Source organism: Canis lupus, chromosome 33 (genome assembly GCF_003254725.2).
Source record: "Canis lupus dingo isolate Sandy chromosome 33, ASM325472v2, whole genome shotgun sequence".
In the NCBI taxonomy this organism is placed as follows: domain Eukaryota; kingdom Metazoa; phylum Chordata; class Mammalia; order Carnivora; family Canidae; genus Canis; species Canis lupus.
Genome location: NC_064275.1, coordinates 18326872 through 18349288, shown reverse-complemented (window position 1 = coordinate 18349288; position 22417 = coordinate 18326872). Strand labels below are relative to the sequence as shown.

Here is a 22417-nt window from a genome sequence, read left to right as displayed (position 1 = left end):
AATCAATTGTGGAACAATTGAATGGCTCCAATTCTTAAGGTTGTATTTTATTAACTATAACACAGCAAATTTATAGTAGAAATATGTACCAAGTGTTATGAAAATACAGATGGAGTGAATCAGTACCATATACTAGTAGAGTCAGATTGCACAATAAACAAACAAGATGTCCTATTTAGAGTTTTATCAAAGAATTTAGGCATATCTATCCATAAGGGAGATAACAGTCAATTAAAGGAATGTGTTTTTGAACAATCATATCAGGAAACACACATCCCAAAGTATTCTTTTCTAACAGCAATCATCTTTGGGAGCCCAATAATGCCAACATTGCTTTTAAAAAGACTCTCTGGAACATTTTTAGGATTGTTCTCAAATTTAATATTTAAATTATAAAAGAAACCATTATCTTTATTCTTTTATTTTTCTATTTTTTTAGAGACAGAGCGAGCAGGGAGGGGCAGAAGGAAAAGGATAGAAAGCATCCCAAGCAGGCTCCATACCCAGTGTGGAGCCCAATGCAGGGCTCCAACCCACAACCCAGGGACCATGACCGAAGCCAAAATCAAGAGTCAGACACCCCACTGACTGAGCCACCTAGGTGCCCCAACCATTCTCCATTTTTATAATTTACATTTTTTGTGTTATTTTGTTTGCTTTTTACCTGAGACAACTGTAGAGGTAAATACAAATTGAAAAAGAAAAAAATTTATTTTCCTTGGTGCAAAATGGGAAAAACACTCCCCCCTCACTTCTCATTGACCATTTTCTTTAGAAAATTTGTAAGTTCTTTCTTGCTCCTTTAAGATATATGTGAATCTTTTTAAAAGCAAAATAAGCCTCCGTGCCAGCTTTACAACCCAGGAATGTTTTCTCAAGGACCAAGTAGCCCTATCTCTGAAATGTAAACATCAAGAGAGATAGCAACCTTATCTCCCAGTTTCTGTAAGAGGGTAGGAGCTTAACTTTCGTGGGCATCTTGCTCCAAGTTACAAAACTAACTCTTGTCATAAAGATATGGATTTATTTTTCCTTTGCATAAAGCCAGTTAGCTAACACAGACAGTAGCCCCAATTATCAGGTAAATTTATGGTGAACTGTGTGTGTATGACAAATAGTACTATCAAGTCCTCTTACTTGAGGACTAGTTATCATTTATCTTTAGGACATGTGTAAAGGGTTGTATCTGCTTGATTATATAAAAGGGTGAGATTTCTTTCTATCTTCACAATCTCTTTTTGTTTGTTTGTTTGTTTTATTTATTTATTTATTCATGAGAAACACAGAGAGAGAGAGAGAGAGAGAGAGAGAAAGAGAGAGAGAAAAAACAGTAGAGACACAGGCAGAGGGAGAAGCAGGCTCCATGCAGGGAGCCCGATGTGGGACTCGATTCAGGGACTCCAGGATCACACCCTGAGCTGAAGGCAGACACTCAACTGCTAAGCCACCCAGGCGTCCCTCTTCACTATCTCTATTACAGATTACCTGTGATGCACATCCCATTCCAGTTGAATGCTTATTCAATAATAAAACTGGGCAGCAGCGCCATGGTGGTCGGCAAGAACAAGCGCCTTATGAAAGGCGGCAGAAAGGGAGCCAAGAAGAAAGTGGTTGATCCATTTTCTAAGAAAGATTGGTATGATGTGAAAGCGTCAGCTACGTTCAATATAAGAAATATTGGAAAAACACTAGTCACAAGAACTCAAGGAACCAAAATTGCGTCTGATGGTCTCAAGGGTCGCGTTTTTGAAGTTAGCCTTGCTGATCTGCAGAATGATGAAGTTGCATTTAGGAAATTCAAGCTAATCACTGAGGATGTGCAGGGCAAAAACTGCCTGACTAATTTCCATGGCATGGATCTTACCCGTGACAAAATGTGCTCCATGGTCAAAAAATGGCAGACCATGATTGAAGCTCATGTTGATGTAAAGACTACCGATGGTTATTTGCTTCGTCTATTTTGTGTTGGTTTTACTAAAAAACGCAATAATCAGATTCGGAAGACCTCTTACGCTCAGCACCGACAGGTCCGCCAAATCTGGAAAAAGATGATGGAAATCATGACCCGAGAGGTGCAAACAAATGACTTGAAAGAAGTGGTCAATAAATTGATTCCAGACAGCATCGGAAAAGATATAAAAAAAGCTTGTCAGTCTATTTATCCACTCCATGATGTTTTTGTTAGAAAAGTAAAAATGCTGAAGAAGCCCAAGTTTGAATTGGGAAAACTCATGGAGCTTCATGGTGAAGGTAGTAGTTCTGGAAAAGCTACGGGGGATGAGACCGGTGCTAAAGTTGAACGAGCTGATGGATATGAACCACCAGTCCAAGAATCTGTTTAAAATTCAGACATTTAATGGTGACCAATAAAAACATTTGTGATGTTTAAAATAATAATAATAATAATAAAACTGTTTTCTTTCTTTTCTACCTTTGTGGAGAAGTTTTCTGGATATTTTCTTTTTAATTATATTTCCCCAACATAACATTTTCTTTGGCCAAGTTTAAGCAAGAAAAAAAGAAGGCACAAATGAATATTAGGAGTAAAAAATGTGAACTCCAGGTAAAGCAGATGTTCCGAAATATTCTACAGATAGTTGTCCTAATCAGGGATTCACACTTGGGATAGGTCAGCTAACAATTCAATTAGTACTACACTCCTTCAGGGGCTAGCTACTATAAACCCTTCTGCTACCTTTATTACTGTTCAACAACAAATGTTTGGCTAATTAGCATAGACACATTAAAAAAGGGTTTTCATTAGCGAAACTAGTGGCCTGTTTATTATCAGCATATTGGATGCTACACATGAGGTCACATTGGTGAAATCAGTTGCATAAATACATGAGGATTGGTTAAAACTTTTTAGAGATCCTCTTCATCATCATTATTATATGTACAGAGAATAAGAACCTAGTAAGCTTTCACCATTAGGTATGGCACTTCAGTGTTACCCTAGATCAAAGCTTCTCAAACTTTAATGTGCACATAAATTACCTGGGAATACTAGTGGAGGAAAATTTGTGTCTTCTCCCCCATGCATTTAATTATTTAAGCATTTATATCAATATAGAGTAATGGATATTTATTTTATTCTTCAAATTATAATCCAGTATTACAATTATTCATTTTATTGCTCAAATTATTCTGTCTTTGACCATTGGGATTTCTTTCAAGTTGGCTCCTTTTTTTTTTTTTTTTTTTAAGCACTTCCTTACTTTCTGGCACTATAGTAAGACTATAAGATACTCCACAGTTAATTATTTGTATTTTCACTGTCCCAGCCCCAGAACGGACCATTTCTTCAAGGAGCTCTCGTATCTTTTATTGGGGAATGGCAGTTAGAGACCACAATCTGGGTCCTAGACATGCTCACTGCTTACTGGGGTATTGCTGTTTCTAGGCCCTAGCAACAGAGAGAAGTAGGGAATGGATATATATATGCTAACCCACCTTGAGTACAATTATGTCACTCATTTATAATAGAGTTAGATTCCTTTTTTGCCAATGGCATTTCAACCCGGGATCTCTTAATATCCTGGTTGATTTAATTTTTATACAATAAAGTTACCTCTGTAAAGGTTTAACATGCAATTATGTAACCACCACCCCAGTATCATATCATATAGAACCATTCCATCACTGTAAAAATTCCTTTGTGAAATCACTCTCCCCTCCTAGTACCCACAGATCTGTTTTTCATCCTTATATATTTGCATTTTCCAGATGTCATATAAATGGGATCATAAAATATGTAACCCTTGAGTTTTACTTTTTTCACTTAGAAAAATGTATTGAAGATTCATCATGCTGCTGTGCATATTAATAGCTTGCTCCTTTTTATTGCTAAATAGTATATCATTATATAGATGTACCACAGTTTGTTTATTCATTCACCAGTTGAATGGCATCTTGGTTATTCCCAATTGTTCCCAATTGTTAATTAATTCCCAATGTTAATATGCTATGAACATTCATGTACAGGACTTTTGTGAACATAAGTTTAAAGTTCACTTGAAAAAATAACTAGGATTTGTAGGTCATATGATTAAGCGTATGTTTAACGTTACAAGAAACTGCCAACTTGCCATCCAAAGCAGCTGCCCCAGTTTGCATTTCTACCACTAATGTATGAGAGTCCTGTAGCTTTGCATCCTCATCATCATTTGGTGTTGTCAGTTTTGTTATTGTTTTTAATTTTAGCAATTCTCATCGGCATGTAGCTTACCTGACTTTTAATGTGCATTTCCCTGTAATAATTGATGCTGAGCATTTTTTATATGCTTATTTGCCATCCATATATATCTTTGTAAAGTGCCTACCCATTTTTTTAAGGTGGGTTGTTTGTGTTCTCACTGTTGGCTTTTAAGAATACTTTTATTCTATTTTTTTCTTTTTTTTTTTTTTTTTTTTTTTCTCAGTAAGAATTTTCATCACCCTTCTGAACCAGCTTATTGACAGCAGGCAACTGTCGCTGAGAAGAGAGTAAGACGCAAATTACAACATCATTGCAAAAGAATAATTTTATTCTGAAGTGTTTTTTTTTAATCAAATGGGATAATCAACTATTTTCTCTCTGTAGCTTGGTACAATTATACGTGGTTTTAGTTTTCTACTTTGTAGAAGTCTATATTTTCATACAATGAACAGGTTTATTGTTATCAGTGAGAGAAAACTGCAAAATGTAAATTTTTGAAATCAAATTTACATACTGAAAAACACCTAGAAAGCTATCCAAACAATATTAACCAACAAAGTATTAGGATTATCAATAATTTTCAATTGTTTTCTTTATATTTTTCTGTATAGCTTTAATGTTGTATAATGAGTATATATCACTATCATCAGATTAAATTCTTTCAAGATGGCAGTGACAAGTATAATAAATTTTATAAAGGTTTCCATGATAAGTATTTGACTTCAACTGACAAACTAGCAAACATTTGCAACACACATGACAAAGATCTAATTTTTAAATGCCCAGCAAGCTACTACAAATTAAAGACAAACAACCACCAGAAAAATGGGCAGTTTATGAAGAGAAATATTCACAGGAAAAGAAATACAAAAGGTTTATAAACATATGAATAGATGTTCAACCTCCTTTATAATTAAAGAAATGCATATTTAAACAATATTAAGTACCATTTCTATCAAACAAATTTTACTCAAAACTTCGAGGTGTGGCAAAACAGGTATTTACATACACTGTTAATGAAAATGCAAATTGGTGTAGCCTTTTTTGGAGGGTAACTTGGCAACAATAAATTTTTTAAATATTCATTACCTTTTTGCCACAATTCCACTTCATAAAATTTATCCCACAATATGCGTGTACATATGTGTCAAAAAAAATGTAAAAGCTTCAATGTAACATTAGCAGAAATAGTAAAAGACAAGAAGCAATCAAAATGTCCATCAAAAAGGATTTGTTAAATAAATTACGGTACAAAGTTCATTTAATTGAATACCAGGTAGGCATTAAAAGAATGAAGTGGATCCTTAAGTGATGCCAATAAAAGGAGCTAAAAACAGGTTCAAAGAGTAAGCATAATATGTTCCCATTTAAACGCTCTTAGGGAGTTGCCCAGGTGGCTCAGTCTGCCTTCGGCTCAGGTCATGATCCCAGGGGTCCTGGAATTGAGCCGCCACATTGGGGTCCCTGCTCAGTGTGGAGTTGGCTTCTCCCTCTCTTTCCCCCTTCCCCCCGCTTCTACTCTCTCTCAAATACATAAAATCTTTTTAAAAATTATGTCAAGAATATTTAAATATGCCTTTTGAAATACCTACAAGAAAACTTCTGGAAATATACACAGGAAATTACTCAAAGTGGTTATATAGTCCAGGATGAATGTTGCAGTGATCTCACTTCTCATTATATACCCTTATACAGCATTTGAATATTTTGTCATGAGAATGCATTACTTTCAAATGTTCTTAGAAGTTGTTTTAATTCATTATAATGATATTTAGGTACTAAGCTTAACTATCTAGAAATTCAGTTACACTGCATTGAATATTGCCCAACAATACCAGAAATCAGAAATTTCTATGAATACATAGTTTAAGTGAAATATATACTAAAATTAAAACCTAGTTCTATTTTTTGATTATACAGAATCTGTATTAAGCTTATATCAAAAACTAAGTACTTTTATAAGAAAAAATGGCTAGATTTTTCCTCTAAAAGTCCATTTAAAACAAAATCTATCTGAAAAATTAAACAAGGGGCACCTGGCTGGCTCAGTTGGAAGAACACGTGACTTTTGATCTCAAGGTCATGATTTCAAGCCCCACAATGGGTACAGAGATTACTGAAAAATAAATAAACTTTTAAAGAAATGAAAGATTATACAAAAATAATAGAGCCCTAGAAAATTTTATAAAATTGCTCTATAATCTGTTGAGGAGTACAAGGTAATATATATTGGGAAAGGTAATATATATTGAACATCAAATTTAAATTTCTCCTACAAAACCATATGAAATAACCATGAGAAGAAAGTATGACGATAACTTTTAGTTCTATTTTCTTAGCTAGTACTTAATATTTTTATGTCAGAAATCACTCCTCTCTAAATTACAACTTAGTTTTACATTGTCTAATTATGAATATAACATGCTGCTTATCTTGAAAAATATCTTCTGTCTAGCATAAAGGCTTAAATTTTCTAAAAATGTTGTCACTCATCAGTTCTATTTTGATAATGAAGTAGTAAAATGGTTTTTTACAACTTTTTTACCTGCTATCAGCTTCTCTGTATCAGGTAAATGTGTGAACTGTCTTTTGTATTCCTCATTCCTGTATTTATAGGTGGAACTTGAAATCTGCAATAATAAATAAGATTAAATTTCCACTTTATTATAATCTTCATTAGATTAACTGAAATGTAGGATCTTAGAAAATAAATTTAAAATGGGCTGTAAAACAACATGCTTTTATGCAATATTTCATATGTTTTTATATGAAAAACCACATATAAACATTTCAAAAAACACCACATGAAGCAAAGGAAGCTCCCTGCATGTTGGAGTAAGGAGTTTGGCAAATTTTCTCTGCAAAAGCAAACATACAACTGGAAAAAAACTGTCAAAAACATCCATCTCAAATTACTGGAAATTGACCAAAGCCATACAATAAACTAAGAAGTATTTGTTCATGAAAATCTACTGAACTTAGGGGATGCTGAAAGAGATGGATGAGTTGATTCAGAGTGGAGAGCAGAAAAGCTATGCCCAGAAGGAAGAGGGAAAAATTATGAAGCTATCCACGAGAGTGTGAGGTTGCAATATCAATTGGGGCAAGAAACAAGCATCCTAGCAGATCAGCAGGGGACCTAACAAAGAGATCTTGGAGGAGAGACAGCCATAAACGGGCTTGATAAACTTCCCCTGTATTCCCAGCTAAAGAGAAGCTGCATGCAGGTGTAGTCGAGACTAGACAGTTTCCAAACTATCTACCATTCCTGGCTAGAGACATAATAAGTCTCAAGAAAACAAAAATTGAGACAAACTTGAAAACATCCTGATCATTGAATACATTCCCCAACCTATACACAGATCTCTCAGCAAAAGGGAAAAATATTACTGGCTCTATGCATTTGAGCACAATTTCTGACCAATCACTGGCTGACATATGGGGTAGCCACTGGGCAGTCAGCCTTAAAAATAAAAACAACAACAATAAGGTGAGCAGAAACAGAAGAAATAGATTTCACAGATTTACTCTAGGCAAGTTACTAAACAAACAAAAGCCACTGATGACAAGCTTTAGGGGTAGAGAGGATGTGATCAGAATCCACAATTGCTACATCATCTAAATTGTATAATTTTTAATAAAAATTAAGAAAAATGCAAAGAAATAGAAAAATGTGACTTATACTGAAGAGAAAAGCAGGCAACAGAGTCAGGGTCCTCAGACACTAGATTTAGCAGACAAAAACATCAAAGTAGTTACTATAAATATGTTCGGACAACTAAAGAGAACCATGCTTAAAGAACTGAAGGAAGGGGCATCTGAATGGCACAGTCAGTTAAGCATCCGACTCTTGGTTTCAGTTCAGGTTGTGATCTCAGACTCTTGGGATCAAGCCCCAAGTTGGGCTCCACACTCAGCATAGAGTCTGCTTGGGATTCTTTCTCTCCCTCTGCCCTTCCCACTCATGATGTCTCTCTCACTCGCTCTCAAATAAATAAATAAAATCTTAAAAAAAAATAAAGGAAAATATGACAATGATTCAACAAGTAGAGAATCTCAACAAATATATTTTTTAAATTCTTTTAAGAAAAAATAAATAAAATTCTTTTAAGAAAAACAGAACATTCTGGAGTTGAAAACTACATTCACTGAAACAAAAAATTCACCAGAGGAACAAAAAAATTCAATATGGAAGGGAAAGAATCAGTGAACTTAAAGATAGATTAGCAGAAATTATCCAATTTGAATAGAAATGAAAAAGACTATAGAAAATGAACAGACTCAGAGACCTGTGAGATAACATTAAGTGATTCAAAATAAATGTACGAGAGTAAAAGGGAAAAAGGAAGAAGAAAAACATTTGTTTTGTTTTGTTTTAAAGATTTTATCTATTTATTCATGAGAGACACAGAGAGGCAGAGACATAGGCAGAGGGGGAAGCAGGCTCCCTGCGAGTAGCCTGATGCAAGACTCGATCCCAGGACCCTGGGATCACAACCTGAGCCAAAGGCAGAGGCCCAACCACTGACCCACCCGGGCATCCCCAGAAAAACATGTGAAGAAGCAACAGTTAAAACTTTCAAAACCTGAGGAAAAACATTAATTGATAAATTGAAGAAGCTCAATTAACTAAGTAGGATAAAGAAAAGAGATTCTGGGATACCTGGCTGACTCAGTTAAGTGCCCAACTCCTGATATCAGTTCAGGTCATGATCTCAGGGTCACAAGACAGAGCCAGGCTTTGGGCTCTGCGCTCAGCAGGGAGTCTGCTTGAGATTCTCCCCCTCTCCCTGTGTCCCTACACAACTCATGTGAGTGCTCTCTCTCTCTAAAGCAAATAAATAAATCTTAAAACACATATATAAAGTAGATTAAAATTGAAAAAAAAATTTAATTAAAAATTTTAAAAAATTTAAAAACTTATATCATAGTTAAACTTTTGAAAGACAAGGGAGAACATGGAAACAGCAGGAGAAAAATGACTCACACATACAGGTAAAAACCAGTATGATTGGGGCAGCTCGGGTGGCTCAGCAGTTTAGCACGGCCTTTAGCCCAGGGCGTGATCCTGGAGTCCCAGGACCGAGTCCCACGTCGGGCTCCCTGCATGGAGCCTGCTTCTCCCTCTGCCTGTGTCTCTGCCTCTCTCTCTCTCTCTCTATGACTCTCTCTCTCTCTCTCTCTCTCTCTCATTAATAAATAAATTTTTAAAAATCTTAAAAAAAACAGTACAATTAATGGCGGACTTCTCCTCCTAAACAATGGAAACAGCAAACCTACTTTAAAGAATTGCAAAAAGAATCCGTCAGGCTGCAAAGAAATGTGACAGCATGGTTATTCAAAATCACAAGAAGAAATGAAGAGCACCCAGAATGGAAATATCAAAAAGAATTAAAATGGTATCCTAAAAAAATCCTAAAAAATATCTGACACAAGATGATTCCAAAATTTACACGGAAGGGCTCCTTTCATGATAAAAACACTCAGCAAGAAGGCAAGAATATGGAGAAACTGGATACATTGTGGTCGGAACATAAAATGGTAAAGCCACTCTGGAAAACATATTGGCAATTTCTTAAAACTAAATATGCAACTATTAATGATGCAGCAATTGCATTCCTGGACACATACCCCTAAGTGAGGAAAACATATTCACACAAAAACCTGTACAAGAATATCTATAGCCGTTTTATTCATCATAGCCCCCAACTGGAGATAGCCCAGATAGTCTTCATTGGGTATATGGTTAAAACTGTGGTACATCCATACCAGGGACTACTACTCAGCATTAAAATGGAATGAACTCGGGCACTGGCTGGCTCAGCTGGAAGAGGGTGAGACTCTTGATCTCTGGGTCATGAGTTTGAGCCTCATACTGGGTACAGAGACTACTTTAAAACATACATATAGGGCACCTGGGTGGCTCAGTGGCTGAGCATCTTGCCTTTGGCTCAGGTCATGATACCAGGGTCCTAGGATAGAGTCCCATGCATCAGGCTCCCCACAGGGAGCCTGCTTTTCCCTCTGCCATAACTCTGACTCTTTGTGTCTCTCATGAATAAACAAACAAAATCTTTAAAAATAAAAAATAAAACACACATATATATGTACATATATATGTATTTCTACACATACGTACATACGTTCATATACACACACACACACACACACATATTCATACAAACATAAACTTTAAAAAGGAATGAACTCTTGGTACACAAAACAAAACAGATGGATCTCCAGGGAATTATGAGTAAAAATGGAAAAGGTCACTACTGTATGATACTATTTACATAATATACTTGAAATGACATAATTAAATTAATGAAAGGGAATAAAGGGAAAAGGAGAGAAAATGAGTGAAAATATCAGTGAGGGTGGCAAAACATGAGAGACTCCTAATTCTGGGAAACGAACAAGGGGTAGTGGAAGGGGAGGTGGGTGGGGGGTTGGGGTGACTGGGTGACGGGCACTGAGGGGGGCACTTGGTGGGATGAGCACTGGGTGTTATATGTTGGCAAACTGAACTCCAATAAAAACAAACAAACAAACAAACAAATAAATAAATAAATAGAAATTGGTTAAAAAAATGAAATGACATAATTATAAAAATGGACAATAGATTAGTGGTTGACAAGGGTTGAGTAGGGAGAGGGGACACTATAAAAAAAAGCTATGTCTATAAAGAGGATTCTTGCTATAATGAAAATGTTCTGTGTCAATGTGAGATCAATGTGTATCAATGCGATATTGTATATACTTTTGCAACACATTATCATTGGGGGAAAATTGTTTAAAGGATACAGGTTATCTGTATCATTTCTTACAACTGCATGTGAATATAAAATTATCTCAAACTAAAAGTAAAAAAAAATAAAAGAAGGAGAAAGTTTGTAGGGTTAGAAGAAATGTGTTAATTCTTTGTAAGAGGTGGCAATGTCTAAAGAGCTTTTAAAGCGGATTCAGAGGTCATTCTCCATATTCTTTTTAAAAATATTTTTATTTAAATTCAATTAACATAGATGTATTATTAATTTCAGAGGTAGAGGTCATTGATTCTTATATAACACCCAGTGCTCATTACATTATGCCCTCTTTAATGTTCACCACCCCAGTTACCCCATCCCTACTCCCTTCCCCTCCAGGAACCTTCAGTTTGTTTCCTATGATTAAGAGTGTCTATGGTTTGTCTCCCTCTCTGATTTCGTTTTGTTTTATTTTTCCCTCCCTTCCCCTATGATCCTGTTTTGTTTTTTAAATTCCAGATATGAGTGAGATACGATAATTGTCTTTGTCTGATTGACTTATTTCACGTAGTATAATACCCTCTAGTTCTATCCACATCATTGCAAATGGCAAGATTTCATTTCTTGATGGCTGAGTAGTAGTCCATTGTGTATATATACCAAATCTTCTTTATCCATTCATCTGTCGATGGACATCCGGCTCTTCCCATAGTTTGGCTATTGTGGACATTGCTGCGATAAACATTGGGGTGCAAGTGCCCCTTTGGGTCAGTACATTTGTATCTTTGGGGTAAATCCCTACAAGTACAATCACCGGGTCATAAGGTAGTTCTATTTTTAACTTTTTGAGGAACCTCCATACTGTTTTCCAGAATGGCTGCACAGGTTTGCATTCCCAGCAACAGTGTAAGAGGGTTAGCCCTTTCTCCACATCCTTGTCAACATCTGTTGTTTCCTGAGTTGTTAATTTTAGCCAGTGCAAGGTCATAACTCATTGTGATTTTGATTTGTATTTCCCTGATACCTTGTGACACCGAGCATGTTTTCATGCATCTGTTGGCCATTTGTATCTTCATATTCTTCTTTGTTCTCCCTCCAACCGACTATCTTTAGGCAATTTTACTACTCTACATTAATAACATCATCACCAGAGAAATAACAAAAGTAAAATTATTTAATTATTGAGCAAAATGTGACTAGTGTAATAGAAACTCACTCTTAGTATGGCTCATAGGATCAATGCCATGGCTTTTAACTTCATGTCTCATATATAATAAAAGGTTTTTTGGAAAGGTAGATAAAGAATGCTGAGCTAGAATTTTTGTATTACTTGAGATATGGTTTCTATGTGCTCTTTAAAATTTCTCATTGTTGGGAAACGTAGGTTAACATATTTAATAAATGACAGAGAATATGGAAAATAATTGAAATAGTAATGTGTTATTGGGATATTAATTAAGACTCCATCCTAAGTATATTCTTTCAATTATCTAGGACAATGAGAAATTTTAAAGATTTTATTTATTTGAAAGAGAGAGAGAGAGAGAGGGCGCATGCATGCATGAGCTGGAGGGGAGGGACAGAGGGACGGAGAGAAGCAGACCCCCTGCTGAACAGGGAATCCCAGGACCTGGAGATCATGACCTGAGCCAAAGGCAGATGCTTAACTGACTGAGCCGCCCAGGTGCCCCAAACTACTTTTTAATATCACTAGCAACCTCTACTTTCCAAATCCAGTAGTCAATTTTTAGGCCTCACCTTACTTTACTTAATCACAATAGATCATTCTGTCCTTAAAAGACTTCCATCATTTGCCTTTGAGGATGCCACACTTCCTAAGATTTTATCTCATTAACCAAATCCATTTCTTTTGCTAGTTCTTTCTCCACCACCTAAACATTAAAGAGAGGTTCTAAACATTGGAGAGTCCACTTTTTTTATTTATCCATATTTTTCCCTAGGTGATCTCATCTAATCTTTATAAATCGGTCTTTAAATAGCATCCATACTCAAAGTCTCCCAAATTTACTTCCCGCTTCAATCTCTTTCCTGAGATTCAAGTCATAAATCCAACAGCCTACTACTCTTTTCTACTTGTATATCAAATATGCATCTCCAACTTGATTTCCTCAAGCCCCAAAGCTACTTCTCCCAGCTGTTTTTCTCTTCTCCTAAGTGATGCTTCCACGCACCTATCTGCACTGATCAGAAACTGAGGAATTATTATCCTTGACCTTTTTCTTCTTCCTCACTCATCACATCTGACCCCATCAGTAAGCTGTCAAACAAGCCAGTCTTATTCCTGCCTCTTGCCTTTCCCCAGTATACCATTTCCCTTTTCTCTTCCTCACATGATTCATCTGGGTTCTTTTTGTCCCGCTCTTTCAAATGGCACTTCCTCAGAGCAGCTTTTCCAGACCCTCCTAACTGAAAATGCTACTCCCTTCCATGTGATTCTCTAAACCTTACAGTCCTCTTTGCCTTCTGTCACTACCTGACATATCACACATTTGCAAAAAGAGAGAAGAGGGGCAGGCAAACCGTAAGAGAGTTTTTTTTTAAAGATTTTTATTTATTTATTCATGATAGTGACAGAGAGAGAGAGAGAGAGGCAGAGACATAGGCAGAGGGAGAAGCAGGCTCCCTGCAGGGAGCCCGACGTCTCCAGGATCCATCCCGGGTCTCCAGGATTGCGCCCTGGGCCAAAGGCAGGCGCTAAACCGCTGTGGCACCCAGGGATCCCCCCGTAAGAGACTATTAACTATAGAGAACAAACTGAGGGTTGCTGGAGGGGAGGTGGGCAGGGGATGGCTAAGTGGATGATGGATATTAAGGAGGGCACTTGTGATGATATTCTATGTACATGATGAATCACTAAATTACCCCGAAAACAATACTATATGTTAACTAGAATTTAAATAAAAACTTCAAACAAAAACATATATTACACATTTGTTTATGTGTATCTACTCATCTTCCAATCAGCTCTACTGGCAGAGACACTTAGAACAGCCTGGTGCCTAGAAGACTCTCAAATGAATTATTAAGACTATTGTTGGGGTGCCTGGCTGGCTCAGTCAGAACGGCATGTAACTACTGATCTCAGGGTCATGAGTTCAAGGCCCTTGCTGGGTGTAGAAATGACTAAAAAAATAAATAAACTTTTTAAAGAAAGCTATTCCTATCTTAATTCATGTATATCTGCCTTCGCCACTTGTTTGATACTAATGTCTCTGTTCAGTATTCTTTTCATTTATCCTGTGAGAGACTCACTGCACTTTTTGATTCTGGTCTTTCATCAAGAGTAGAAAATTTTCAGGCATATTCCTTTTGAATATTGCCTTTATGTTGATCTTCTGAAACTTCTATTTAGATTCATATTGGACTTCTCTAATTTTCTCCTTATCTCTTAAGCCATTCTCTTTCAAATTTTTCTGTATCTCTCAGTGGTACAATGTAATAATTTCCTCATGTATCAGTTCACTGATTTTCTCTTTAGCTATTTCCTCTTTAGCTATGTCCTTTGAATGTTTAAATTATTATTTCAATGACTGTATTTTCCATTTCTAGAAGTTGTATCTGATTGTTTTCCAAATCTGCATGGTGTTTTTAAGAATGTCTTATCCAGGGGTGCCTAGATGGCTGTCATTTAAGTGTCTGACTCTTAGTTTCAGCTCAGATCATGATCTTGGGGTCATGAGATCAAGTCCTGTGTTGGGCTCTGTGCAGCACAGAACTCTGCTTGAGATTCTCTCCCTGTACCCCTTGCCACTCCCCCTGCACATGCTCGCACATTCTCTCTCTCCATTAAAAAAAAGTCCAAAAAAAAGGTCTTATCTATTTATCACATGCTTAATTCCTTTTATTAAGTCTTTAATAATATCAAATGATGATTTTATAGCTTTTATCTGGTAGTTTTATCCTAACTTTTGAGGGTCTAATATGCTATTTATTGAATTTCCTTCTGCTCACTCATAAAGTATTAAATTCAGGTCCCAAAACTTCATGACTACATGACTAAATTGACTACAGCTGTGTACTCTCAGGAAGATTTCCCTCCCCTACTACTCCAAGCACAAGTTTATAGACAGGTAAGCTTCCTTGTCTTCAAATGGGCAGATGTAAGTGAATTTCTTTCCTCGTCTACCTTTCACAGACTATATAACTCTTCAGGAGTTATGGCTTTATAAGGAGTTCCCAGTTCTAATTCATACAAGTCCAAGGCATCATCTCCAATCCCAGGGTGGCCATTAAAGCATTTGTTACTGAGGCTAATAAACTCCTCAGGGCTGTCTCAGCATTAGCTCATGTGCTTATAACTCAGGTAATCAGTTCCCTCTCCGTTTTTAGCCCTTAGGTACATCTCTTGCTATTTTGTGAGCCCAGACATTCATTTTAAAAACATGTTTGTAACATTTCATCCAGCAGTTTTAAGTACTTTGCAGCAGAAGAGCTTTTAAGTTAAATGGTCCTCTTTCCATATTGCCAGAAATGTTAGTTCCTATTTCCTTATTATTAAATCTAAAAGTATTAATATATCCAGGTTTTCAAAGACTATCTTTCTATAATTGAATTTTAATTGGATAAAATATGATTTTCAAATCCAACAGAAATTGGAAAGTAAGTTTATTCTTATCAGCTACCAAAGTGAAAGTCTAAAATATCCTTCTTAGCTTGAATAAATTCAAGATACACTGGGGAAGACAACATATGATTACAGAAAATGCCTCTCCAAGTTGCCAAAGTATGTTACAAATATACTAATTAATCCTCTTGGGTTTTTGTTGTTTAACATTACAACATTAATTAATCCTCATGATGTACCTACCTCTAAATCAGGTTTGTGACAAGTTTTATCCCTTATTTATAAGTAGAAAAGTTTACTTGTGAATAACACGACTATCATCATGCTATAAGTCGATGATAAAGCATAGAGTCAATACTTATGATTTCTTGTATAATTAGAAAAACCTTGATTATGATCTAGAAAAACTCAACTATTTTCAAACAAAACATAAGTATACTAGTTCAAAATCTAGGCCTGTTTTATTCTTAAAATGTTTTAGAACAAAAATACTTTTTATTTTTATTTTATTTATTTATTTATTTGAGAAAGAGAGAGCATGCAAGGGGTGTGGAGGGTGGTGCTGGGGACAGAGGGAGAAGGAGAGAGAATCTTAACCAGGCTCCACACCCAGTGCAGAGCCTGATGTGGTGCTTGATCTCACAACTCTTCAGATCATGACCTGAGCTGAAATCAAGAGTCAGGTGCTTAGACAACTGAGCTGCCCAGGTACCCCGGTGTATGTCATTTTCTAACTGTCAGCAACAGAAAATTTCAAAGGCTTTTTTCTACTCTCAATAGTTACTAGCCCTACATCACTAAGAGAAGTTACATTAAATCAGTGCATCTGCTGCAAACCTCTGTATGCTTTTCCTTTGGGGCATTAATCCACCTGGAATATACCATTATTTTAGTCAGGGGAAAAAAGAATTTCTCTCTTATAAGTTTTGGGAGTTTGGTTTTGTTGTTGTTTTTGCTATGTATTTTTACTAACAGTTAAATGGCAAAAGCATAAATATTTATTTGCCATTAAGTTTATTTCAAGTTTTTTTTTTCCTTTCACATAATTTCTGTTCCATTGGGACTTAAAAGTTATTAAGACTTTTTTATGATTTATTTATTTATTTATTAGAGACACACAGAGAGAGAGGCAGAGACACAGGCAGAGGGAGAAGCAGGCTCCATGCAGGGAGCCGGACACGGGACTTGATCCTGGGTCTCTAGGATCAGGCCCTGGACGGAAGGCAGCGCCAAACCGCTGAGCCACCCGGGCTTCCCTATTTTCATTTTTAAATAGAAAAGAAAACAAATATAACAAGATTCCTATTTCTATATTACAGGATTGAAATAGAAAATCTGCAGCTGTTGATCTCACTAATCAGGTGCTATGGTGATGTAATCAACTTCTTTTAAATTAAAGTCCTACTGTTAGCTATTAACTGCCCTGGAAATAAATAAATAAACAAGCAAACAAACAAACAAATAAATAAATAAAGTCCTACTGTCAGAAAGACACTTAATAGCCAATGAGTTCAGCAGAAGATTAAACGGATAGGGTCTAAAAAGAAACCAGCCTCAGAAGCAAAAAACCTTTAATAAACTCTGTTTCACTGTCTTGTATCATTTTGTCAAGTTTTCACAATTTTTATTTATGGAGAATCATCAAAACGTATTTTCCAATTACACATAGAAGATCCTTTTATCCAGTACTTTTCAATTCTTTTAACCACTCTTAAGGAAAAGGTGTTCTCCATGTAACATACTCCCACTGTATATACTCAGAGTTTTTTATGACTGATACACAGCTATCAGAAACGTAAGTTACGAGCATTTGCTAACCAAACACACCCTCCACCTTTTTTTTTTTTCATATTGATTCAAGACACACCAATGTTGTAATACTATGGCCCAATCTCTCACTTTATAAATGAGGCACCTGACAGGTTGAACAACATACTCAAGAACACCACACGGTGAAATCACCAGGGACAGAGTGTACACTCTCCCCTAGATTTTTTTGTTCCCAATCTCTAATTCATTCAATGATATCACGCTGCCCTCTAAATTCACTACTGTGGAACAACTAAGTTAGCCAGAATGTATGACTTATTCTACACCAGTGAATTTTTCAGGTCTCCACGGCTTAACTCTTTTAAAGGCCAAAACTTTAAAAAGTTATCAATTCCTTTTGTGGAAGCCTTCCCTAAGTGAAAAGACTTTTTGGGTATTCCAGTGAAATGGCTCTAACAACCTTTTCAATTTTTTGTTTAACTACCAGGTCATGTGCCTCATGAATATTTTCCTGCTTTGGTATTAGTTTTTCCTGTGTTGATCTTGGATTCCCTCAGTGAACACAGCCATCTTATTATGCTCATTCAATTCCAACTTTATTGCCAGAAGAATGTGAAAACAGAAACAGGGTGGTGTCAGCAGTAGAACGAGATGGATTTAAAATGACAGAGAAAAAGTGCATTATTTTGCAGACTTCTTAACCATCACTTCTACCAATAACCATACTATTAGAGCCATGTAATCTGCATAGACCTTTGGCCCCCTCATTAAGAAGTCCAGGTTGCTTCACTTTTTGAGCTTCTGATGGCATTCTGTCCTATTGTCCATGTGTTATCACCAATTATTCCCCTATCTCCAATATTCTATTCAACTATAAAATAGGAACCAACTAATTTAGGCTTATAAAAAATATGTCAAAGATCTATTAAAGATATTCCAGATGAAGACTTGAGGAACTCTCCTCCACAAGATACATCAGCAAGAACTTTGATTTTAACTGTTCAGACTTTTCTTGTTTTTGTTTGCTTCTCAGTTCTCACTTCTGGGTAAGTGACCTCTGAAAAAGTCGGTAAAACTTTTAAGATGTTGTATTTATCTTTAAATCTATTTCATGTGAATTCCTATAAAAATTCCTCTAAAAAATTCCTCAAAATAACGTACTTGTAATCAGCATAGTGAACTAAACGAGCTAAAGCAGACCTTCAAACACTGAACAAGAACCTCTCAAAGGTGAATGTGCATACACATCTCCTGGAATTCTTGAAAAATAAAGATTCTAATTCAGTAGGTCTGAGGCTGGGCCCCAAGACTCTGCATTTCTAATTAGCTGACAGGTGATGCCAAGTCTGTTGGCCCCACATTCTACACTTGGGAGTTGCAAAGCTTTAGAACACATACATCTTTTTTCCTCTCTCCTATTACTAAATCCTCATTTCCCTGCTTGTTTCTTTTCTTGCTTTTTTTGCTTTAAGTCTGCCAAAGAATAACCACCGTGACTACTGAGCCCTGTAGATAGCCTTTGGAACTATAAAGGTTTTCCAATCTATAACAAAGATACAGAAATCATAGTGCAGAAGGTCCAAAACACTATAATAGTCAGAAACTTTCTCTGAATGTAACCAAAAATAATATAATTGATATAGAAGACATAATTTTCAGGATGTGTAGTTATTTGCTATGTTTCTTAGCAATTAAACATTTTCCTTAGAAAATGTTTTTAAAAACTTATGTTAAGTTTCTTAATAGGAATTAAGAAATAGCTATTCATGGGAACCCCGGGTGGCTCAGCAGTTTAGCGCTGCCTTCAACCCAGGGCGTGATCCTAGAATCCCAGGATCGAGTCCCACGTTGGGCTCCCTGCGTGGAGCCTGCTTCTCCCTCTGCCTGTGTCTCTGCCTCTCTCTCTCTCTCTCTCTCTCTGTGTCTCTCATGAATAAATAAATAAAATATTTTTAAAAAGAAACAGCTATTCATGTTAATATTCAATAATTGAACTACTACTTATGAACAGAATAATAGTACTTGTACTAATCTTTATAACCTATTAATATCATGTCTTTTTTTAGGCTACTCTAAAATTATAAGAAATTCTGCTACCAAGTATACCTAATTGCCAAGAGATTAGCTTTCTAATGAATTAATACTGGAACTATAAATGCCTTATAATTTTATATAAATTTCACTTATAGTTGCATTATAGCTGATTCTGTCAAATATCTCATAAATCTCATAGGAATTGCTAGATTTAGAACAAGCCTTTTAAGATAATAAATGCTAGGATTCATATAGCAATAGAAATGCTGGTCTTACCAAAAGACTTTATGCACCTAATCAACAAGCAGGAGTCTCATTTTACTGTAGGGAAACCTGAACCATATTCAGGTTATGCAAACAAGTAAGTACAGTGCAAACAGAATATGAAACTCCTAACTTTAAATTTTACCTTATAATTATTATATACTATAGGTCAAACACTGTTTAATTATTATATACTATAGGTCAAACACTGTTAAACTTCCTTTAGGTACTGAAACTAATTATTTAAATCAAAATTTGTAAAATGGCTCATTTCTCAGTAATGTTTAGAAATATGGTTCCTGTATAACGTTAGTCCCTTGCCAATACAGTGAACAACAACATAAGTGGAATCCAATTCTGTGGTATAGTTTTCTCCCAGGGAAACTGAAGCAGATAATTCCTCTCCCACAAACCAGACAACAGTGCATTCTAGTGGCCAAAGGAGAGCATTATCAGAAGTATCTTGGACTCTGGACTAAAACTTAAAAGATCTGAAAAATCTAGAAGCTAATGAGACAACATTATAAGTATTATATGAATTGCTATAAATTTGAAGAAAATTTGGATTAAAGATTAAAATTAACATATAAGAAGTAAAAAATATTACCCAAAAGCCCCAGTCACTGCTCCAGTTATGTAAATTCGGCCCCTGTTTTTTTGCTGACACTATATTATTTTCATCCACAGCTGGGCTAGGATTCTCCTCTATCTCTTCCTGTGGCTCAGTGGCAAAGCTTGAATCTCCTTCATTTATTACCTGGAAACAAGTATAAATGATTTAAATTACTTACTGAGAAATGCTTATTTTAAAAAGAAGAGTTAGTGTTCAAAATAGATAAATTAACTTGAAAGCAATATTTAAGCTTTTAGGAAACAGTAATTAATATGTTTTTTCTCCTACAGTTCATATATTTATATATGAGACACATATTCTCCAACTAGTAGTACTTGTTAGGTAGTTTAGTTGGGACTGGGGATTCAAAAATGAATAAAGTCTTTAGCCTCCAGAATTTCCTAGTGACTAGAGGAACAATTAAACAGCAAAAAACCATGTAACAGGAGTGACATTAGTTCAATCTCTTTGGAGAGTCATTTGCAATACCTAGAAAGGTTTAAAATGAGTATAAACTAAAACTCTGTGTACATGGAGTTAACAATGTTTGGAATACTAAGAAAGTGGAAACAACTTTACCAACCATCTGTGGGAAGTTGGTAAATTAACTCTGATTTACACAAACAATGGAGTTAAAAATAAATGAATCAGGCATAGGCCCCAAATCTAAGGAGCATTCTGGGAAAAGAGGAAACCATGTGAAAGATATGGGCCCAATGGGTGGTCACTCATGAAAGACAGTTACTGTGGAGTTTAAAAAAAAAAAAAAAGAAAGAGAGAAAAGAGAAGGGAAGGAAGCAGCCATTGTGAGAACACATAGAGCTCACCAGGCCCCTTAAACACCCCTGTTGTTCCCTGCTGTTGCCACCGATGCCTCACTTATAACAAAAACCCTGATCCTCGGGGTTACAGAGGAAAGCCCCCATGGCACCCATGTGGCACAGCGAAGGGATAATTCAAACTCAACTTAAGCTCAGGATTTTTAAATTCCATGAAGTCACCATATGCCCCTAAACCTGGTGATATTGAGTTGAGACTTTCTGAAGGATGACATTTATAAACATGAAATGGTAGAGAGGACTCCTTCCACTTGAAGTATATTCACTCACCATCAAAAAGGAGAGAAAAAGAGACAAACAAAGCAAAAACCTAAGAGAGAAAAAAGAAACAAAACAAAAAGAAACTGAGAGGGAAGTCTACAATTTGGCCCAGTTGGAAATCGAAAACTTGTTAAAATAATTTATACCACAAAAGATAAAGATTGGCTTTTGTATCTTTACAGCACAGGTTTTTTATTAACTGCAACATCTGCTGAAATGCATCAGGTGGCAAATCTTCATGGCTTTAATCAATACTGGGCTCAAACTAGTTACACCTGCAGATCCCACGAAAAGATCCCACTAAATTTAAACAAGGCACTTCCTACAATTTTAAGGGAATTACTCAACATAAAATGGACCATAAATAGATATGCCTCACTTTAACCATCAGAAGTACTGCCTTGACTAAATTCTCCCTGGTAACAGAGTACAGTACACATCACCCTAAAATATCCCATATTGGCAATGGTTGCTCTGGCCCAACAAAAAATTTAAATAGAGTCTTTGGAGCTTACAAATGGCTTTTTAAAAGTGGAACGCCATGGACCACCCTCCCACTCCCCACCCCCATCCCCAATTAAATAGTAAACACAACTCAGTATAACATAAAACAGGCAGGGCCTTTGAGGTTTGGGAGTTATTATATAAAACCTAATTAGTGAAAGAGTGATTATCCCTACTGCTTCTCTATTTAACAGCCTAATGTGGCCTGTTAAAGTTGGAAAAATGAATGGTGCCTCACAGTTGATTACTGTCCCCTTGATGCTGTGCTCCTACCCACGAAGGTCCCTATCCCCTATACTATCGAAATTATTGACTCTATCCAATCAGAAACTGGTAAATATTTGTTATTATAAATTTGGCTAATACTCTGTTTAATGTGTCTTACAATAACCTCTAAGTATACTTTGCCTCCCCCTCTAGTAGGACACAATATACCTTTACCTAGCTAGCCACAGGATGCATCAAAAGGCTTGCTTTCACATGCAACCTTTACAGGCAATATTGTAATTGTATCCATTTTTCTCCAGGAGCACAAGTATGACATTACAATGATTACCTCCTCCTCCGAAGACATTCTTCTGACATATCCATTCAGGACTTACA

At 36.0% G+C, this 22417-nt stretch overlaps 2 protein-coding genes and 1 non-coding gene across 4 annotated transcripts in view; 1 reads left to right on the top strand and 2 right to left on the bottom strand.

The window, feature by feature from the left end:
* GRAMD1C (GRAM domain containing 1C) overlaps positions 1–22417 on the bottom strand; it is an 87686-nt gene that overhangs the window by 61032 nt on the left and 4237 nt on the right. For both annotated transcript variants that reach the window (XM_049105180.1, XM_049105181.1), the window contains exons 2-3: positions 20205–20354; positions 6744–6828 (exon numbers count right to left, since the gene is read on the bottom strand). In XM_049105180.1, the coding sequence (XP_048961137.1) occupies positions 6744–6828; positions 20205–20354 (235 nt within the window). The remainder of the gene's footprint in view (positions 1–6743; positions 6829–20204; positions 20355–22417) is intronic.
* Positions 1533–2431, top strand: LOC112678191 (40S ribosomal protein S3a-like). The gene has a single exon (XM_049105187.1). The coding sequence runs from the start codon at positions 1548–1550 to the stop codon at positions 2340–2342; it is 795 nt and encodes a 264-aa protein (XP_048961144.1). The 5' UTR covers positions 1533–1547; the 3' UTR covers positions 2343–2431.
* LOC112641761 (small nucleolar RNA SNORD16) lies at positions 4415–4513 on the bottom strand. The gene has a single exon (XR_003124825.1). It is a non-coding gene; the product is annotated as a small nucleolar RNA SNORD16 (small nucleolar RNA).

What these genes read in the sequence shown, in the direction of transcription:
- LOC112678191 (XM_049105187.1), top strand. Translation starts at nt 1,548, where the DNA reads ATGGTGGTCGGCAAGAACAAGCGCCTTATGAAAGGCGGCAGAAAGGGA.